The 22,497-nt window shown below is 51.2% G+C and overlaps 1 protein-coding gene across 1 annotated transcript; it reads left to right on the top strand.

Annotated features, from left to right (window-relative positions):
• The first annotated feature begins 412 nt into the window (after positions 1–412).
• On the top strand, positions 413–6,549 carry LOC123169054 (auxin response factor 17). The gene is made up of 14 exons (XM_044586904.1): positions 413–1,237; positions 1,899–2,017; positions 2,174–2,272; positions 2,369–2,425; positions 2,510–2,665; positions 2,776–2,860; positions 3,016–3,106; positions 3,221–3,385; positions 3,467–3,589; positions 3,727–3,802; positions 4,031–4,178; positions 4,289–5,430; positions 5,741–5,931; positions 6,023–6,549. The coding sequence occupies exons 1-14, from the start codon at positions 1,177–1,179 to the stop codon at positions 6,234–6,236; spliced, it is 2,727 nt and encodes a 908-aa protein (XP_044442839.1). The 5' UTR covers positions 413–1,176; the 3' UTR covers positions 6,237–6,549.
• Positions 6,550–22,497: the final 15,948 nt, after the last annotated feature.

The following is a 22,497-nucleotide window of genomic DNA, read 5'->3' as shown; positions in this document are numbered from 1 at the left end:
CCCAAATTTTTAGGGGGTGTACCGAAGCAAAACCCGTTCGTCCATTTCTTTGGGATTCACGCGGTGCAACCCGGTCGATTTTTTGTAAAAAAAAAAGGAGGATGAAAATCCATGTAACTGAAACACAGCAAAGCTGCTTTTTTCAAATAATACAAACACCACCATTAATTGAGTAGCAGCAGCACTCCACTGGGGAGGAAACGTTCACATCACTCACATAGGCAGGCGGGCACATCGTACACGTACATGCAGAGAACGCTTACTCACTGCACATGCCACACATATTCCGGGGAGCATGAGCGGACGCCTCATCACACTGCTATAAAAATACAGTACCTGCTCCTGCACAACTGTAGTACAAGTATACTTCCAAGTCGCTTAGTAAAACGAACGGGCGTACGTACTGTACACGATTTTACAAGAGAGAGAGAGAGGGGCCGGGGAAAGCGGCTAGCACCACTCGTGGGGTTAAAACCCCAAGAACAAGGCCAGCGGCGGCAGCAGCCAGAGCCAGAGCAAGCAAGCAGCCAGAGGAGGAAGGAGCAAGCAAGCCGAGCCCAAGAAAAGCAAAGCCAGTCCGAAGTAAGCAAGCAACCAGCTGTAACTGCAGCTCCGAAGCAAGCAAGAAAGGAGGCGGCGGGCATGCCCCTCTCCGGCGGCGGCGCTCGGATCTGCCGGGGGGCGGCGGCCGGCGCGCGGCGTTAGGCCGTCGGGAGCTCGCGGCCGCGAGATCCGACTGGGCGGCTCCTCGGATCGACTGTTTCTCGGCTCCGGCTGCCGTGACGGCGGCGCCCCCGCGCATTCCGGCGCCCGGGGATCGGGGTTTCTGCCGCCCTCGGAGGCGGCAACTTGCGCGGAACGCCCGCGGTGATTTCCCGGGGAGGAAGGATTAGGAAGCGTGACTGCGCACGGCAGAAGGGGTCTACTCCCCTCCCTTCCCGTCCCTTCCATTCCATTCCATTCCCTGGCGAGTGAGTTGGCGAGGAGGAGGAGGAGGAGCCGGGAAAGCGACGGGTTTATTAGGGAAGGCGCTGTGATTTGGCCTGAAAAGGAGGAATCTTTCCTCCGCTCTCCCCTTCCCTTCCTTCCCCCGCCTCCGCCCGCGCACGCTCTTTTATTGCTGCCTCCCCCTTCATCAGATCGGTCTCTGATTGCCCTTTTTCATCGCAACAAAAAATGAGGCTCTCGTCGCCGGCGGGCGCCGTCCTCCCGGCCCAGGCGCCGCCGTCGCCGGAAGGTACGGTATTCTTCTGTCTCCTGCCCCGTCCGTGGGCTGCCGCCCATTACTGCTGCTGCCCTCGCTCTTCATTTATTCGCTGTCCGTGTGATTTGGAGTTTGTGGGACTAGCAGTACTGCCTTGTTCTCGTTTGTGCTTGTGATTTTTTCCTCGGAAGCTCTCTCGACGGATTGATTATGGCCGTGTGATCAGGCCATCGTAGCCCAATGCGTCGAATTCGAGTCTGGAGTAATATTTGGATTTGTTAGGGGTTGCTGCAATCGACTACATGAAAATGCTTCTTGTGTGTTTTGGGGGTACTTTTATGCCTGCGAAATTTCAGTTCGGTACTAGTAAATTTTTTAGAATGGAATTTCAGTTGTGTAATCTCGCCTATTTCCCATCCAATTTCCTGCTCTATGTGTTAATTCGTTATTTTTTTACTGGAATAAATATGTGTATTTTCGTCTGAAAAATTGCAGATTTTCATGTAAGATGAAGAAGAAATTAATAACCTTAGGCCACTAATTAGAAGTTCATTTCGTTGCACGCCCACCTTCTTGAATAATCTTGAGACCAGCATATGAATTCAGAGTTGTTACTGTCCCTCCCTAGAGCCATCATTATCTGTTAAAAATCAACGCTGACAAGCCTTCTGCACAAATGATTTTGCCATTACAGCTGCTGAGGAGCACAAGTGCCTGAATTCGGAACTATGGCACGCTTGCGCTGGCCCGCTCGTCTCCTTGCCCGCGGTCGGCAGCAGGGTGGTGTACTTCCCACAGGGTCACAGCGAGCAGGTTGGTGCAAAATTCTGCCTCCAGTGCAAGGAACTTTGCATGATCCTGAATCCTAACCTCCATCGCCGAACAGAAAAAATCTGGCTTAATTATCTCAGAAACCGTTTGCTTTCTTTGTCTATGTAGATTATTTACTGGGTGAATTTTCTGTCTCAGGTAGCCGCATCGACGAATAAGGAGATCGAGTCTCAGATCCCCAACTATCCCAATTTGCCTCCACAGCTTATCTGCCAGCTGCACAATGTGACCATGCATGTAAGTGTGGAGATTTGGAGCACATAGTTTTACCAGCTAAGTAATATCACTGCTAGTATCTTTTCGTTTGATCATTGGTTTTGTTATTACCTTCAGGCTGATGCGGAGACGGACGAGGTCTATGCGCAGATGACCTTGCAACCACTTAACCCGGTAATTCATATTTACCATGTGCCATGTGCAAGTTTTTTTAACTCAGTATCCAAGAGAGTAACTTTAGCTTGCTTCTCTTTTCAGCAAGAGCTCAAGGATCCGTATCTACCTGCTGAATTAGGTACTGCAAACAAACAGCCAACGAATTATTTTTGCAAAACATTAACTGCGAGTGACACAAGCACGCATGGCGGCTTCTCTGTTCCCCGGCGAGCAGCTGAGAAAGTGTTTCCTCCGCTGGTCTGTGCTGCTTCCCTACACTTTCCAGCTTGATTTTTGAATTTGACTTGATTTCATGGAGTGAACCGAATCATCAACTCTTCTTCTAACTTGCCTGTAACTCTTTGTAGGATTTCACTATGCAGCCTCCAGCACAGGAGTTGTTTGCAAAAGATCTTCATGGCAATGAGTGGAAATTCCGTCACATCTTTCGCGGTGAGTAGTTCTCATTTTCTGATATCTTCTGAAAAATTGTGTCAGGGAACAATGTCAAGCATGACTCCTTCTGTTTACTCAATTTCCCCCCGGTGAAGGTTTATCTTAAGAGTTAAGAGAACGAAGAAGGTTACTGAAAAGCTCTTATTTTGCAGGTCAGCCAAAGCGGCATCTTCTCACTACAGGCTGGAGTGTCTTTGTAAGTGCAAAGAGACTTGTCGCTGGGGACTCTGTCCTATTTATCTGGTATGTTCATTGTTCCAACACTCAGATGATAACTAGGCATCCCTCTCTCCTCGATGTCTACTCCAGCACACAAATTTTCATTGGTCAAATTTGTGTATCCCCTTGAATTTCCAGGAATGACAACAATCAGCTTCTTCTGGGAATTCGCCGGGCAACTCGGCCACAAACTGTCATGCCATCTTCAGTCCTATCTAGCGACAGCATGCACATTGGTCTTCTTGCTGCAGCTGCTCATGCTGCTTCAACAAATAGCCGGTTTACAATCTTTTATAACCCAAGGTAAAAAAAATTGTATGCATATGTTTGTTTGGTGCTTTTCCTTTCTGAATGCTTTAAGTTTAAACCCTTCTGTTTGTGCAGAGCCAGTCCTTGTGAGTTTGTTATACCACTTGCCAAGTATGTAAAAGCCGTGTATCATACCCGTATATCGGTGGGGATGCGTTTCAGGATGCTTTTTGAGACAGAAGAATCAAGTGTTAGGAGGTATGCCAAATTAAACTTTGATGTGCTTTTCATATTTTATTCTAGACAAGTTGCAGCAAGAAATGGTATTAACTATTAGCAGTCTTACCTAAAAATCATTAAGCTGTCTAACCAGACTGATTATTCTTATTTTTCAGATACATGGGGACAATTACAGGAATTAGTGATCTTGATGCTGTTCGTTGGCCAAACTCACATTGGCGCTCTGTAAAGGTATATTTATGGGCTAGCAATTGTTATTGCCTCCAGTCAAGTCTGTACATGAACATCGCCTGTTGTTTACCATGTACTCCCTCTGTACGCTCTTATAGTTCTTTACGGAGGGAGTATCATGCAAAGTTTTTGTTAGACAAGATGACTTCCTATAGATATTGCTTGCTCTTTCTTCGTACCAACCTCACAGTTTAGCATGACAGAAAAGTTTGTCTATGAAAAATGCAGGTTGGCTGGGATGAATCAACTGCTGGAGAGAGACAGCCAAGGGTGTCACTTTGGGAGATTGAACCCCTGACAACTTTCCCGATGTATCCTACTCCTTTTCCTCTTAGACTGAAGCGACCTTGGCCAACAGGCTTGCCTTCTCTGCATGGTATGATGGACAGCTGGTCTTTAACTAGCATTCGTAAATAGCTATGCTTGAATAATTGTGTAGTATGCTTTCAGTATGGAGTGTTATACATTATCTATCTCTTTCTGTAGGTGGTAAGGACGATGACTTGACTTCCTCGCTCATGTGGCTTCGAGATAGCGCAAACCCTGGCTTCCAGTCGCTGAATTTCGGTGGTGCTGGTATGAATCCCTGGATGCAGCCAAGGCTGGATGCGTCGTTGCTTGGTCTACAGCCTGACATTTACCAAACGATGGCTGCGGCTGCGTTCCAGGACCCAACAAAGATGTCTCCCACGATGTTGCAGTTCCAGCAGCCACAAAACATGGTTGGTAGAGCTACGCCGCTTCTGCAAAGCCAGATTTTGCAGCAAATGCAACCTCAGTTTCAGCAGCAGTCATACCTTCAAAACATGAATGGCACCACTATCCAAGGCCAGGCTCACTCTGAGTTCCTTCAACAGCAGCTCCAACGTTGCCAGTCCTTCAATGAGCAGAAGCCACAGCTTCTCCAACAACAAGAATCAAATCAGCAGCAATCACAGGGTATGCAAGTCCCTCAACATCAGCATATGCAACAACAGAAGAATATGGCAAACTACCAGCCAGCATATTCTCAACTCTCCCCAGGTCCTCAGTCATCTCCTGCAGCACTGCAAACAGCCTCACCGTTTTCGCAGCCTCAGAGCTTTTCGGACACGAATATGAGCTCATTGTCCCCATCCGGTGCCCCCACCATGCATAATACATTGGGGCCATTCTCATCAGAAACAGCTTCACACCTAAGTATGTCAAGGCCTACTGCGGTACCTGTCCCTGACTCATGGTCGTCAAAGCGAGTTGCAGTGGAGTCTCTGATTCCTTCTCGGCCTCAGTCTACACCGCACATGGAACAGCTATCCTCAACACCACCAAGCATACCTCAAAGCTCTGCATTGGCGCCACTTCCTGGAAGAGGTTGCTTGGTGGATCAAGATGGGAGCTCTGATCCTCAAAACCATCTTTTGTTCGGCGTTAATATAGACTCACACTCACTTCTGATGCAAGGAGGTCTTCATGACGAGAATGATTCGACGGCAATTCCCTATTCCACTTCCAATTTTCTGAGCCCTTCTCAACATGATTTCTCCTTGGATCAGACACTAAACAGTTCAGGATGCTTGGATGAGTCGGGATATGTGCCATGTTCACACACTCCTGATCAAGTGAATCAACCACCTGCAACCTTTGTGAAGGTGAGTTGCTTTCTCGATACGACACACAATCATGTTACTTCTTCCCTGAAACTATCTTGCTTATTTCCGTGAAACTATGTTGCTTCTTTAACAATATATAGCTACTGTCCGTTTTGCCGATTTCTTGACTATCAATAGAAAGACATGCCTTAAAATTGGTAGAAACACACCTGGTGCTATTTTTACTCAACTTTTGGAGCATTGACCGCACACTACAACTAGATGCAAGAAAAAGAATACTCTGATATTTTGGTAAATTGTCCATTACCGCATTTGATGTGTTTTTTTTCTCCACGTGAACATCAAACAGGTTTACAAATCTGGAACCTATGGAAGGTCGCTTGATATCACCAAGTTTAGCAACTACCATGAACTACGTAGGGACCTGGGGCGCCTATTTGGCCTTGAGGGCCAGTTGGAAGACCCTATGAGATCAGGCTGGCAGCTTGTATTCGTCGACCGGGAGGAGGACGTCCTTCTGGTCGGCGACGACCCTTGGCAGTAAGTTCCTTGACCGCCCCGACGATGATCTGTGTCACTTCATTTTGCATGCTGTTCTTTAACAGTAGTGCCGCGCCTTCCAACTCTGCAGGGAGTTCGTGAACAGCGTGTCCTGCATAAAGATCCTGTCCCCGCAGGAGGTGCAGCAGATGGGCAAGCAGGGCCTGGAGCTGCTGAGCTCGGCCCCCGGGAAGAGGCTGGGCGGCGGCGGCGGTAGCAGCTGCGACGACTACGCGAGCAGGCAGGAGTCGAGGAGCCTGAGCACCGGGATCGCGTCGGTCGGCTCGGTCGAAGTCGAGTTCTGAAGAAATGGTGTTCTGAGGCGAGGCGAAGGCCTCGGCTTAAGCTAGCTTCGCCGCGTATGTTTCTGCAGCCTTTTTTCCCTTTCTCTCCTAGTTTTCGAGACCCCGGAACTGGAAAGCAAGCACATAGACCATTCCTAGCTCTTTTAAGTCATGTACTACCGTCTAATAATCATGCCATGTGATCTCATGTTAAGAAGAAGTAGGAACTGTACCGTGATCCGTAAACCCCCCCTTTTGGTAAGCCTGCCAAAACTCTCTTCTGTGGAATACTCCTACTTGCTAATCCTGTGAATGTAGGCTCTCTAGTCATCAATTCCCTTGTCGTTGTTGCGATTGCCTGTCTTGTTCATGTTCTGCATTGACATTGCATTTTTGGGTTCCACATGCATCAATGGCAATACACCAGAGTTCAGTTAGTAGAGTGCATTGATCTTCATGGCCTCACTTCCAGTTCCAGATGAGTAGCACCCTGGAGTTGCCACCATTTGCTGTTACTGGCATTTGCCAATCAGAAGTGGCATGTCCATTTATTTACCTGTAGATGTAGAAACGCTCTGTTGTGCAGGACCTTGGTCCATGGGTGGGGTGGATAGGCCCAAAGATGGATGGACAGAGGCCACCTTTGGGGGAAGAGGAATGTATGTATGTAGGCATCCACCCCATCATTCCCTCCCTTTTGAGGCTTTGGCTTTGCACGCGTGGAGCTGGACCAGCACCAGAGCAGAGCGGCACCCCACCATGTGAGGGCTACAGGTCCCATCAGACTCACTCATCCCCTTGTGCCAATTGCGTTGCAAAGACTGAGGATTTCTCTTTTGAAATTAGGAGAATAGGAAAGATGGATGATGTGATGCGATGTGATGTGATGCCCCTCCATCCATCTGTCCATCACGCTCCCATCCATTTCTTCGTGGTGCTCCCGATCCATTCCCCAGGTATCCGTCACGCCATCGGTCTATCTATCCATCTATCGCCCACCTGGCTCGATGCTCCTCCCAAGGGGCGCCGTGCATCGTCGCCTCTTAGTACGACGAACCTCACCTCGGTGGGGGTTTATCTCCGGTCGCTGTCGACGGCACACGTGGTGGCGGAAAGCGGCGGCGGCGTGCATCATGGTTGCACGCACGCATCCATCTCCATGTAGACGATGGAGGGGGGAAATGCCCGGTGACATGCGCGCACCAGCACCGCCCGGTCTTTTCTCCGGCGATTCGGGGCATCGCGTCCCCACGCCGATCGGCTGAGGATTCCTCCGTCGCGCTCAGATCTCCGGCCGGCCCCACCGCCGGATCTCGTATTTTTCCTTCCTTTCTTTCTTTCACGTCAAGATGAGGTTGAACGGAGAGTTGAAACGCGCACGCAAGTGGAGCGGAGGCGTGTTATCCGCTGTCGCCGTTGGGGTCGCCGTCGTCGACAGTACGGCGCCCTGCTCCGCAGGGGTGACAGACAGGAACCGGCGGCCCGGCCGTGGCCAGCCGAGGAGAATCTGTCGCGCTGCCTTGCCTGGTGTTTTGGTTAAGGAAACAAACTGCACGCGGGGTCGACGCGACACGACGATGATGATGCCCAGCCGCTGCTGCTGCTGTTTTAAAAAAAAAAACTTTCGATCTATTCATGTTCAATCATGTCATACAACGAATATCAGAAATAATAAAAAATACATCCAGATCCGTAGACCATCTAGCGACGACTACAGGCACTGAAGTGAGCCGAAGGCGCGCCACCGTCATCATCCCTCCCTCGCCGGAGTCGGGCACAACTTGTTGTAGTAGACAGTCAGAAAGTCGTCGTGCTAAGGCCCCATAGGACCAGCGCACCAGAACAGCAACCACCGCCGATGAAGAATAACGTAGATCGAAAGAATCCAACTTAAATTTTATCCCTTTCTTTTTCTTAACACAGTATAGACTAATAACGCGCTCATATAGACGCGTATAGACTCATCGCTATAAACGCACAGCCTACCTCTATGAGCACGTCTAAGAAACCGAGCCGGTATATTATCTTCGGGTTTTTGACTAGGTCACCAAAGTGCCCCGTAGTTGACGGAAACATCTCCTCACACTCAACGCACATCGCCAAAAATGCTAAAAATAAATTTAGGAATAAATAAGGGCACTAGGTCACGTTTTTTTAGGACAATTACATTCCCCCCGAACTGTAAATCACAATACTTGCTCACCGCCTCTTGGATGATGTACCCTTGATGGTTGAGAGACTTTGTCCCATGATTGCGGATGAGTTCGTCACAATAGGGCTAGAGATTCTTGTGCTCATGGAACCAAGAATGGCCATTGGACCAAAATGTTGCGCCCTTTTGCTCCCTGCCATGGACCAGATTCAGGTTACCGGCCAACTACACATTGCACAACAAACTCGTCCACCTGCATTTTGAAGCATTTTTCTCTACCCTTCTTCTTTGGATCGGTACGCCAATCCTCTGGATCAAGGCCATCCTCGTCGTACTTGTCCTGCTTTGGATGCCCGATGTACGATTCCGGTCGTTGGGTGTGCGTGCCCATCTGCTAGGCGTGGATCTTCAACTCCGAGTCATCCACTTGTCCGTCCTCGAACCAGCCTCAGCCTCCGCCTCCGTCGTGGATCATCTCAAACAAGTGCCTGTCTGCGCTGTCATACGTTGGCTCGCCTAGTTGAGAGAAGCAAAAAAAAGAGCGGGCACCGAGCTGATCCACACCCGACATCCGCAACGGATAAGTTGCGGCGATGCCTATTCGACGAAATGGGGCAGCGCCGCGTTGACGTCGACGCAATACACACGTGCCCGACGGCAGAGGCCGGGGAGTGCCGGCCGAGTTGCTTGGCGGCGTAGAAGCAGGGAGGCTGATATTGGTCCTACTAGGGCGGCGTGTGCATGGACGGAGGCGGTGCCTTGCGTTCTAGGTCCCACCAGACACCTGTACCCGTCCCCGCCCCCGCTCCCGCCCTTCTTTTTGCCGGCCACCCCGTCCTTTGCCTTCACTTTGAGGCGGCGGGCTTGTTGTGTTGCCGAGTTGATCTTCCGGGCAGCCACCTCCTCTAGACCCCCACCTTCGTCGGCTTTTGGCAACTTTTTGTACGGGTCTATGCGGCACCGCCGCAAAATGTGCAGGCCAACCTCGGTTTTGGCTGGGCCGGGGTGTATGAGTCCTACATGGCGAAGATCCAGAATGTCGGTTACATTGAACAATGTCCGGACAACTTGGTTCGATGCTTTCAGACGTCGTTTTGAGGGTCTGCATTGGAAATGCCTTAGCATGTTTGGCTAGAATGAGGAAAGAGAATGGGAGTTTACACGCGGGAGTTTAGTAGGGGATTAGGCGTGCGAAGTTGAATTTTACTCTTTTTTTGAGAGTACGCCTTGGCGTACATAGCTTTATAGAAGGCAGAATTTAAGTTACAAGAAACTACACTCGCTGCGAACAACGAGCATAGCACAACACCGCAAAGCAAGCTACAACACAAAGGACCTATCCTAATCGAAACTCAGCGTCGCGTCTCGACCGACGCCGAACATCTCCGAAGAACACCAACTTCCGCAGAGCTTCACTTGTCGACGCACCATCCACCCTTATCGCCTAAGAGGAAGTGGCAAGTGGTTGGTAGGACTCGATCCGGTCCGAGAAAGTCGCCGTCTTGGACACACCGGCGACGGGCGTACATAGCGCCGCAGAGGATCAAGGAGGACAGCGGCGAACACCGGAGGAGAGCGACGAGGAGCCGGCCATGTCTCCAAACACAATGCTCCCAGCAGAGAAACGACGTCGAAGACGCCGCCATTGTGTCGATCCAACCGAATCGAGGCTTTCGCCCGGAGACAACCACAACTCCAGGCGAGTGAGGGAGGTGACGAGCACATCACAACGACGCCTCCAAGGAGGGGAATGGCATCCGCGGGTGCCATCGCCGCCGGCCCGACGGAAGCCGTGCAAGATTTTTATCCGCGCGTCGCACCTCACCACACCATCTAGAATTGGGCAACACCGTCCCAGAAGCTTCACACCGCCGCCACCGCAGCACTTTGCCGACGTAGCTGCCAAGCCGAGGGCCATCGACCGGACGCACAGCAAGGGGAACACCAGCCACACCATCAACAACCCCGCCTCGACAGGAACCGCAACTTCTCCGCACCTCCGGCAAGTCCAGGCCGCCCGCAACAGCCATCGCCCACTCCAAGGGACAGCCTTGCGACGACTGTACCCGCATCTCGACGAAGCCAGGCTGCACCGTCGGAAGAGCATCCCTGCTCATCACGCCGAACAGAAGTGGCCGGCCGCTCGCTGCTCGCCAAGACTCCATCTCGGCCGAGCCTCACAGCGCCGACTCCAAACTGGCCGCGGACTCGCACTTCTGCCACCGAACGGCGCCGCAACCAGCCAGCCGCACCCTCGCCTCGCTGCCGACTCCTACAAGGCCCGCCGCACCGCCATGGCTCTTGCTGAGCTCCGGCCGCCACCCCCATCTCCGGCCAGCGCAGATCTGACCGGGCCGAACCCCGCCACGAAGCGAACGTCGTGCTGCCACCAGCACGCGCGCTCCACCGCGACACGCCTGCACCGGCCAGCAGCAGTGCCGCCACTCACCGACGCCTGCCAGCGCGCCCCGCCCGACGCACCGGCCACCGAAGTCCGCCGTTGATTGAAGAAGAGCCCCCCGCGGCCTTGCTCCAGGGAGGCGAGGGAAGATCCCGCCGCCGCCGCCGGCGGCGGCGGGAGGGAAGGAGGATGGGGTCTGGGGGCGGTGGCTAGGGTTCTTGCCCGCGGCGGGGGGGGGGGGGGGGGGGGGCGACACGGGGCCGAGCGGGGGTCTCCGTAAGAAAGTTGAATTTTAGTCTCAATCCCATGTTTGGTGTGTGGTGTGAATTAGTAAAGGGAATTTGAGAGAAAATAACTTCCCACATGTATTTTTTTTCGGGGAAAAAGGAATTCTCATTACTCAAGGAGGCTTCTCAGCGAGAGCCAGGTTTACAACAAAGTCCATCCCGGCAGTAAGCCAGACTACTGTGCGCGGAGTGCTACGGCCATAGGCGGCCAGCTCATGACTAATCCTGTTCTGCAGACGGCTACAAAGAGTAAAAGAGATCTCCCTAGCATCGCTTCCAGCCAACCTACGAATCTCCTTTATAAGTGCACGATGTGACGATCTATCCATCTCGCGTGCTGTAATCATCGACACCGTCTCCGCGCTATCCAACTGAACCAGAATAGGTAGGTTAGATCGGTGCAAGGCCAGCTCCAAGCCTTCTCTGCACGCTTCTAGCTCCACCTCTAAAGCGTTGTCGCATGTACGTAGCTCCCTACATGCGTTGTAGATGATCTCGCCTCTGTCATCACGCAGGATCATACCTCCTCCCGCCGCATCTGTGGCCGCTATGTAGCTCCCATCCGTGTTCAACTTAACCCAGCCCGGCTGGGGCGGTACCCAGTGTGAAGAGATACGTGTGAATTGGCCTCCTTAATTTGTTTTTCCCATCCCACCTCAATTCCCTTAATTACCCTCCAACCAAACAAAGAATTATATGTCACGTGCCCCTTAAATTGCCATTTCCAACCTCTAATATCCCCCAAGCAAACAGGCTTAGTGGTCAAAGGTTATATCTTCGAGACCAAGTCAATATCTAAAACATCACTCAGATGTGAAAATGGATAGAGTAACAGAGTAGAGAACTGCACTTGCCATTTTTGCCCCCAAAAGGAAAATTTGACAATCGGATTATAGCCTCTTTTTACTTTCTACCCGAAAGCAATTGTTTCAGGTGCAACTTTTTACACATTTGAATCATCCGCCACATGGCTAGTTACCCACCTCCATAATTCATACGGCAAAAAGAGCCACTAACTAAATGTCAAACAGTATTGACTTCGAGTGTGAAAGCTTGCTTCCTTTGCGGCGCCGCTCTGTCCAAATCTACACCCCACTCAAAGCTCGCTTTGCACAGGCATAACAGGACCAGGGAAGATAACAAGCACAGAAATGCAGTAAAAGTAAACCCAACTTCAACTACCAGGCCTCTGTGCTAACGAATCGTATAGGACAGCTTGGTGACACCATGTACTCCCTCCATCCGAAAAAGTTTGTCCTTAAATAAATGTTAGTGCTAGATATATTCATCTGAGGGACAAGCTTAGAACAAGCTTTTTCAAACAGAGGGAGTATATATTATCTTCCAAAGCACAGGGTATATCAACACTGCTTATCACAGTCCTAACTGATCAACACTGCTTATAAATCACACGATCAAGCGGACAATCTCAACATGCCGCAAAATGATTTCCCGTGTTTGCCGCACGAGTATAAACTCTAATGACCACAACATGACTGCCCAGCAATCAGAGTCGTAATCTCTAATGACCACAAAATGATATATCTGGCTCTAACCTGTCTCAGCAGAGAGAGAAGATAATCTCTCGTTTCCTTGACCGCCTCCTCCTCGTCGCTCGCTCGCTGTCGTCGTCCTGGAAGGCCGTACCTGTCACCGGCAGGGACCTGCATGGTTCCGTCCGCTCCGGAGTTCCCGGCTTAAAACAATCGACTGTACCCACATTATCAAAGGGCACAGAAAGTGAATGTGAGTGCAATAATGCATCTGCTCACAAGCTCATTAAGATGCCAAGGTCACTAGGTCAGGACTTGTCTCACTTGGTGTGAAGTTTCTTCTTTCAGACTACATGTACACGGCTACACGCACTCGCTGTATGTGAAGCTTCACTTGTCTGAAATCTGAAATAAGTTGAGATCTGTCAGCAGACGGTCCAACATTGCGAACAATTATGCATGCATGACCCAATTAATTGGAGATGCATGCATGCTTCTGTCCCTACTCCACACAAAGGTCGCAGCTTCATTTCAGATTAGGTCTGCTAATTCACTGCAGAGCAGGTCCTTGCTTGTTGTGTCTAACCAACTACTGGTACTTCCACATAGTGCTACTATAGTACTAATCTCCTTTTAAGAGCATGATTAATAGTACTGCCAGTTGATGGCTATATGGAGCTGGCATGTCATCTATGGCCATCCACTACAGTCACGCAAAGCTTGCGTATCATTGCATTGATAGAAGAAGTTAAGAGTGAGTACAGGGGGTGGTACAACACATGACACAAGCGCGGGAGGCGTGAACATGACGACCGGAGCAGGAGGACATGAGATGCTCAGCCCAAACAGAAAAGAAACACGGCTAAACTCGCCACCCTGGGACACAACCCAAACCAAACCAACAAGAGGACCAACATCATCAAAACTACCGCCAAGGACACCCCGAGCATACAAGACGACACCTTCATGAAGGAGAACGACGCCGGGGCGCGGTCGCCGTCCGATCCGCAAAACCGGACCTAGGGTCTCCCTTGATGCACGAAGAGGGGCACAGGAAGCGGCCATGGCAGCGCCTTCAAGAAGGAAACGGCACCCGCGGGTGTCGCCGCTGTCAGCATCGAGAGGTCGAGCAAGGATTTCGCCCTGGCCGAGTCTGAGCAATCCCAAGCCGTCGGAGCAATAGTCAAGGAGGAGGAAATCTGGTCAGAGGCCGGAGCCGCCATCGCAGGAAGGGGAGCAACGCATGCCGTTGAAGGAGGCATCGGGCGCTGCCGGAAGAACGAGCTAGCGAACATGGGGAAGGGCGGACGGAGCACGGAGATGGGCAGCCATGTGGAAAACAAATGTGTGTGCGTGTGTGTGTGTCGGGGGGAGGGGTGCAACGGTGGCCGAAGACCCGAGCGAGCGAAGATCCGAGCCGTTGGGACCGGAGCAGCAGGGACTACAGTGCTCTTAGCACCTGTACAAGGTGGAGCATGGTGGGGGGACAACATAGAAGCTGGACTAAAGACCACCGAAAAATAATGCAAAGTGACATTAATGACAGAGACAGCAGTGCATGCCCTAGCTTATATTTGTATGAGAATACACACATCAGCTGGGCCCAATTAATCCTTATGATGACAAACACTACTGTGGTTGTTAATCACCAGGACATCGGTGCACCACACAGTACAAGCTAGTACTCTACCTGGTATACTTTAGAGATTTTTTCTACTATTTCGAGTACAGTATTATGTCTTTGATTTCACTGTGGTGGAGTGGTCTAGGTAGAGCAAAGCAGAGAGGAGAGTGGCGGTGATGATTAGGAGGGAATCAATGGGGCCTTTTTAATTATGGGAACCTCATGCCGTTAAAGAGAGAAGACGCATACTGCATACATATGCAAAGAACTGAAAAACAATGCAAGATATGCAGGCACGGCGTTGCCTGGCCTGCCCCCATCGCATGTTGTCCCCGCTGAGCTGATGCCACTCTCCAGGAGGCAAACATGGGCTTGTCCAAAGCTAAACCTCACCTGCGAGTACTAGTATACTGCATCATGACATGAATACTGTATATGAGATGCAGTTGCAGTGAATATATCATGTGCGCTGTTGTTATCCATGGCACGCATCATGACATGAGCAAGCTCGCACCCGAGGGAGAATTGGATCTGAAAACACAAGAGCAAATCGGGAGCAGCAAAATTGAATCATCCAGCATGTGGTGGCCGGTTTGTCGAGGGGAAACGGCCGATGGGAAGCATCGATCGTCTCCTTTTCCGCCGATGGATCGACCGACGACGTGAGGGCGTGCATCATATCCGTTGCCTGTTGTCGACGCGCACGCACGCGCATCAACATAAGGCCAACTCGAGCGCACAGATCTTATCTAGACGTCCGTTTTGTTTAGATTCTGTCCGTTTGGGTAGGGCTATGGGTCGTGTCCCGGCCTTTTCTGGGATGCGGTGGCCGTGCGCCCAACGCGCGGACGCATCCTTTGGCCTCATCCTGTCCGCCACGGCCAATATGTCATATACTCATATTTCAAACAAGTTTCCACGTTCAAATATTAATTGTCTCAAATAGAAATAGTTTTACAACTAAATCAAAATTGTCTCGAATAAAATAGTTTTACAACCAAATCAAAATTCTCTTGCATAACATTGATGAACCAATACACCTATTGGTTGCCAATGTGATTTCACATGTGCTCAACCAATTCATTTTGAATATTCAAATGAGTGTGCCAATCACGCATTTCACGATGGAATTGGGCAAACTGTTCAAACATGGCCGGTTCTTGGTGCAGGGGCTCAACATTTTCACCTCGAAAATCAAATCCTTGGTCGAAGATGCTGTTATCACGCTCGTCCTCGACGATCATATTGTGCATGATTACACAAGCAGTCATCACCTCCCAAAGCTTTCCTTCATCCCATGTCAGTGAAGGGTGTTGAATGGTCCCCCATCGGGATTGAAGCACACCAAAAGCACGCTCCACATCCTTTCTAGCACTCTCTTGCATTTGCGCAAATCTCTGTCTCTTCTCACCTTGGGGTTTCGATGTTGTCTTCACAAAAGTTGACCACCGAGGATATATGCCATCAGCTAGGTAGTATCCCTTGTTGTAGTGGTGGCCATTGATCTCAAAGTTGACTGGTGGGGAGTGTCCTTCTGCAAGCCTTGCGAAGACTGGAGAACGCTGCAACACGTTGATATCATTGTGAGAACCTGCCATGCCGAAGAAAGAATGCCATATCCAAAGATCTTGCGAAGCCACCGCTTCTAATATGACAGTGCACGCTTTAACATGCCCCTTGTACTGGCCCTGCCAAGCAAATGGACAGTTTTTCCACTCCTAATACATACAATCTATGCTGCCAAGCATGCCTGGAAAGCCTCTATCGGTGTTGATTGCCAACATCCTTTCTGTATCAGCCACATTTGGCTGCCTCAAGTAGTCAGGGTCAAACACTGCCACCACAGCCTTGCAGAAGCTGTATAGTGACGGCAGGCATGTGGGCTCAATCATGCGCACGTACTCATCCACCAGATCGCCTGGAATTCCATATGCAAGCATGCGGATGGCCGCGGTGCATTTCTGACAAGAGGAGAATCCAAGCTTGCCAAGGGCATCCGTTTTGCACTCGAAGTATGGGTCATGAGCAACCACTCCCTTTCGGATACTATTGAACACAAGCCTTGCCATACGAAAACGGCGACGGAATTTATTCGGTTTGAAGGGCGGAGTATTCGCAAAGTAATGGCATAGAGCAGGGCCTGGCCTCTCTCTCTGTTGCGGTTCAGGTTGGGAGCACGACCAGGGACTGACCCCCTGTATCGAGGAAGCTGCTGTTGAATGTGGTCGTGAACGACCACTGTAGCCACCACAAGATCTTCGTCATCCGATGAGTCCGATGAATAAATGAAGTGGTTGAAGAAAAATTCATCTCCACTATCCATACCTTTGTGGGCAAAGTGTCAAACACCTTGCGGTCGTGGTGACGAAGAGGCCGCTATGATCACCTCGATGCAGCAGGGGTGGTTGGCGGCCGGCTACAGGCCGCTCTCGGGCACCCGACGGAAGCTGTCGTGGTCGTATCCACTCTGGCACCGGCTACGACGACGACGACCAAAACTCCTCCAACCAACGGCCAAAACTCCTAGGAACGCGCGAGCGTGGTGGCGGCCATGTCGAGACGTGGTTTGGTATGGACGACCGGGGGGGTGAGCAGTGAGGAGGCGGCCGAAGAATAGTGACGGCGCCGGCAGCGGGGTGGGGCGTGGAGAGCGGGTGGAGGGGTTGGAGGCGAATGGAGTGCTAGTGTCCCCAACAGGAGGGCCACGGGGAGGAGCGTGCGTCCAACCCGTCCGCGCGATATCCGTTTCACCCCAAACGCGGCACAAGTTTGGGCCGAGAATGGGTTGAAAACGGATGAAAACCGGACATTTATCCGTTTGGGGCCGCGCATTAGACCGCGTTATTCGTTTATTCAACCCTAAACGGACTACGACGGACGGGATGGGATCGCACGTTGGAGTTGGCCTAAGCGGCCGGACGCGAGAGTCAAAAGGCAGTGCAAATAAGCAAGATCGTCTCCTTCCCCAAATCCAATTGGCGACTCAACTTTCACTCGTTCGATGCAAGCTACGCTGCTGCGTCGCATGGTTCGACCGTGCGTGCACAAAGTATTCTGTGGCAGTCGGTATCTTGGTCTTGTGCGCACGCACGCGTGCACGCAGCCATGTTGTGACTTGGGAGTGAGGAGAGCTGTCAGGTCTAAGAGCATCTCCAGCTGTTCGGCCCCTCAGGGCGTTGAAAAAGAGCCGCCTGGGACGAGCCGGCGCGAGATTGGCCTCTGGGGCAACCTAGCTCCCAGTCGTCGGTCCACAGGTCCTCCCGGGTTTGGCGACGTCTGTACAAAATATATGAAAACTCGACCTTTTTTACACGAACTCAGCGAAACTTCATTGAAATTTGTACAAAAAACACAAAACACATGCAAACTACGCCTAACAACGCCTAAACTACGCCTAGCCGCCACCGCCGCTGTCTACATGCCAAGGAGCCTGTAGAAGCGGGTGTAGTCGCCGCCGTCATCGTCGTCGTCGCGCGGCTGGCTTGGGCCGGCCGGCGGCCTCCCTGCTGCAGCCCTGGCCCGGGTCGCCGAGGCGCGGTGGTGCGCTGGACGGCCCGGCCTCGCCCTCCTCGTCGCTGTCGAGGACGATGACGCCGCCTTCCTCGCGGCCGCGCCGACGGGCCTGGAGCTCCTCGTACGCCCGGCGCTGGCGGCGTACCTGCTCCCGGACGTAGTCTTCCTTCGCCCACTTGAGGGTGAACTCGTCGTCGGGGCCTGCCATCTCGACGTGCTCCGGCTTCACCGTGAGCAGCCCCGGCTCCGGCTTCGGCTGAACCAGGCGGTAGGATCCACGCGGGGAGGATCGGGCGACCTCATTGATGACGAGGGCGCCGCCGCTGCGGGTGCGGCGCCGGAGGGGCGACTCCTCCGGCTCGGGTTTGACGGGGCGGAATGCGGCCGGCGAGCCGGAGCCCGACGACGAAGACGACCCCGGCTCCGTCCGCCGCGGCGTCCAGGAGCTACCACGGCGGCGAGAGAAGGATGGCCGCGGCGGGTACTTGTGGCGCGGCATGTTGCCGGTCTCGATGTGGTCGAGGACGGCCTCGAGGGTGCGGCCCGGAACGCCCCACCACTTGCGCCGCCCGTCGGCGTTGTGGCGGCCCCGCGGGATGACGCCGGTTGTGGAGGCGATCTGCTCCTCGCGGCGGCGCTCGAAGTACATCGTCCAGAGGGTGTGACTGTCGGCGGCGTAGCCGTGCCGCCCCTTCGGGCACCGGTGGCACCGGGACGCCGCCGGCGCTCAGCCTCCATGTCCCCGACACCCGCATGTCCGGGGGCGCCGGGTACTCCGCCTCGTACAGCAGCCGCGCCTCCGCCTCTTAAAGGTGGCGGCGGCCGAATCCATTCGCCGCCGCGCCGTCACCTGGGAACCTCTTGGCCATCTTTCTTTGTCGGCGGGAAGAGGGAAGAGTGCTGCTTTCTGCGCCGGAGAGGGGGGAAATGAGAGCTGTGGAGTCCACCGGCGGGGAGGACGCCTTTTATAGCCGTGGCTGGGCGGCGTCGGGCTGCATGCCGGGCGAAGCGTGGCTGGACGCGCGTCGCGGCGCGTTCACTGCGCCGCCCGTGAGGCATCAATGAAGGCTGACCGGCGCGGCAGCGCGGCAGCCTTCGCATTGATTCCCGCGAGAACCGAGACGATGAGGGCGACGAAGCGGCGTGTCGCTGACTCGGCGGGACCATCCGCTTTCGCACCAAAACGTCTCGCCCTGGCGCCCCCGGGCGTCCTCAGCGCGTCGGGTTCGGCCTGGGTCCGCCGGCGTCAATTTGGGCCCAAACCGACGAAAAACGGGCTCCTGAGGACGCGACTGGGCCGATTTTTGACCGGCGGCGCGGGAAAAACGCCTGAGAAAGACCTGTTGGGGACGCGGCTGGAGATGCTCTAATATAGCCCCGTGTTCTGGTCTGTGTGGCATGCAGTGAGTAAAGAGAGACAGGTAGGCCGTGAAAAATGCACCCAAAAACAAAAACAAAAGTCGTGTCACGTACGCGCGCGCTGAACAAGGAAACACAACCACACGCCCAAATCCGGGGCAGGCGGCCGGCGAGATCCACAGACGAAAAGGCAGGCATGCATGCGCGCTGAACATGGAAACACTACTATCTTTTCGTAATATCGCCGGTAGTCACAAAACTTGCACTTTATATTTAGTTAGGTGTTAAAATTTTAATAATACGAATTTGTGGTCGCATAACTTGACATCACGTTTAAATACGGTGCTTTTTCTCGTATCTGGCCTTATGGCTTGTCCACGTGGTGCGCCAGCACAGCACAGGCCCACCTGTCATTGGCTGGAGGCGGACTTTTTGCAGATTACTACCTAGCAATTTATATATTTGCGTCTAAAATCCCTCAAACAATGAAAAAGGTTGGAACGGCGTGGTTCGAACCCACAATCTAGTTTTAATTACCTAAACTGGATAGCCACCAGACCACTCATGGTTGACATCTAGAATGCACACTAAAATGTATATATCCTTTGAAGACCTTACAAAATAAAATCAACATCTAAAACCAAAAAACACCTTTGTCACTCGGCACATGTGCGTGGGCTAACCAACCGACCAAGATGACGTTGGTACTATAAATGGACCCGAAGTTTTGTTATCCATTATTCTTTTTTTTCTGTGTAAGAATATAGCCTATATTCTTTTTTTCTATGAAAGAAAACAACTCATATTCTTATTTTTTGAATTTTAACAACTTATATTCTAGTTTTTTTTTGAAAAGGGGACTCCCCGGCCTCTGCATCAGAACAATGCATACGATCACATTTATAGATAAATAAAGAGGTTCAACAAGGTCTTATAGTCTGAAAACAAAATAACGGCAAGCTCACAAAGAGCCACAACGCCAAAAACAATAGGCCCAAAAGCCACAACCGGCTGGCATAACAAAGATAGGTAAACTAATCGCCTATCCTATTACATGACCGCCATCCAAACCGGTTGAAGATATCCCGCGCTACCATCTTCCACCGGACAGATCTAGTAACCAAACGCTCCCTGGCCTCCGTCGGAGTGAGTAACGACCACATATGGATCAACGCAGTAGCCCGGAATAAAACCTGCAAAAAATGAATATTTGTTGTTCTGTTAAAAGCCAAATCATTTCTGCAGTTCTAAATTGCCCACAACAAAGCACATACTCCTACGTGAATGTGTCTAGCTGTTTCGGACTCTATCCCAACAAGCCACGTTCCAAATAACGTACTGACCGAATTCAGAGGAGTAATGTTAAAGGCAATATGCACCGTGTGCCACAAAACTCTCGCCAACGGGTAGTCAAAGAAGAGGTGCTTGATAGTTTCGTCCCGATCACAAAAACTACACCTAGTAGATCCTGTCCAGTTGCGCTTAACCAAATTATCCTTTGTTAAAATGACTTGTTTATGTACAAACCACATAAACACTTTAATTTTCAAAGGAGCTTTGACTTTCCAAACATCTTTGGAACTAGGAATAGCACTAGAGTTAATGACATCGATATACATCGACTTAACTGTGAACTCTCCAGACCTAGTAAGCACCAACACAACTGACGGGCTGATGAGATAGCTGAACCTCCATCAGTCTACTCACCAAATGAAGCCATGCTTCCCACCGGTCGCCAACAAGCGCCCTCCTAAACTGAATATTAAGGGGAATGGACTGCATAATCGTTGCAACAAGAGCATCACGTCGTTGAACAATACGATACAGAGACGGATACTGAAGCGCCAACGGCGTTTCATCAAGCCAAGTATCCTCCCAGAAACGAGTGGTGTTGCCATTACCGACTATAAACTTTGTTCTATTAAAGAAGGCAGCTTTGACTCTCATAAGCCCCTTCCAAAATGGCGAGTCAGTCGGTCTCACTGTCGCCTGGGACAAAGTCTTGGACTACAGATACTTACTACGGAGAATCTGCGCCCACGTGGCCTCAGTCTCAACTGATAACTTATACAACCACTTACTGAGAAGACATCTGTTCTTGACTTCAAGATTCTCAATACCAAGGCCCCCTCGGTCCTTTGGTCGACAGATGATATCCCATTTGGCGAGTCGGTATTTTCTCTTTAGTTCATCACTCTGCCAGAAGAATCGGGATCGATAGAAGTCCAGCCTTTTCCTAACACCAACTGGGACTTCAGAAAGATAAGAGAAACATAGGCATACTCGTGAGCACCGAATTAATAAGAATCAATCGGCCTCCATATGACATGAGTTTGCCCTTCCAGCAACTCAGTTTCTTCTCAAACCGATCCTCGATGCACTTCCATTCTCTGTTTGTCAGCTTACGATGGTGAATGGGTATACCTAAGTACGTGAAAGGTAATGCCCCCAATTCGCATCTGAACAATTGCCTATAAGCCTCTTGTTCCTCATTGGCTCTACCAAAACAGAACAACTCGCTTTTATGAAAGTTAATCTTCAATCCGGTCAATTGTTCAAATAAGCATAACACCAGCTTCATATTTCTCGCTTTTGCCAAGTCGTGATCCATAAAGATGATTGTATTATCAGCGTACTGCAGGATGGACACACCACCATCAACTAGATGAGGCACCAAGCCGCACACCTGACCGGCCTCCTTTGCCCTACCTATCAGAATTGCCAACATGGCAACCACAATGTTGAACAGAATAGGAGACATTGGATCACCTTGTCTCAAGCCCTTGTGTGTCTGGAAATAATGACCTATGTCGTCATTCACTTTAATTCCAACACTCCCTTTTTGCGTCAAAGATTCTACCTGGCGTCGCCAAGCTTCATCAAAACCCTTCATGCGTAAGGCTTGTTGAAGGAAAGGCCATTTGACTTTATCGTACGCTTTCTCGAAATCCACCTTGAAAACAACTCCATCTAGTTTTTTCGTGTGAATCTCATGGAGCGTTTCATGAAGGACCACAACCCCTTCGAGAATGTTCCTGTCCGGCATGAAAGCAGTTTGGGTAGGCTGCACCACAGCATGCGCAATCTGTGTGAGCCTATTAGTCCCGACCTTGGTAATTTTTTTGAAACTAACATTAAGACGACAGATGGGCCTGAATTGCTCAATTCTCACAGCCTCTGTTTTCTTAGGAAGCAGGGTTATCGTTCCAAAATTCAGTTGAAAAAGCTGAAGCTGTCCAGAGAATAAATCATGGAACAATGGGAACAGATCCCCTTTAATAATATGCCAACACTTCTTATAAAACCCAGCCGAGAATCCATCCGGGCCGGGAGCCTTATTATTTTTCATCTGCGATATGGCCTCAAACACCTCTTTCTCAGAAAAAGGAGTAGCTAAAATATCATTCTCAACAGCAGTAAGTTGAGGAACATCCTCAATCCTAGACTCATCCA

The sequence above is a fragment of the Triticum aestivum genome, chromosome 7D, assembly GCF_018294505.1.
Source record: "Triticum aestivum cultivar Chinese Spring chromosome 7D, IWGSC CS RefSeq v2.1, whole genome shotgun sequence".
Lineage (NCBI taxonomy): Eukaryota > Viridiplantae > Streptophyta > Magnoliopsida > Poales > Poaceae > Triticum > Triticum aestivum.
Note: the sequence above shows the minus strand (reverse complement) of the source record. Positions and strands in the feature narration are given on the sequence as shown.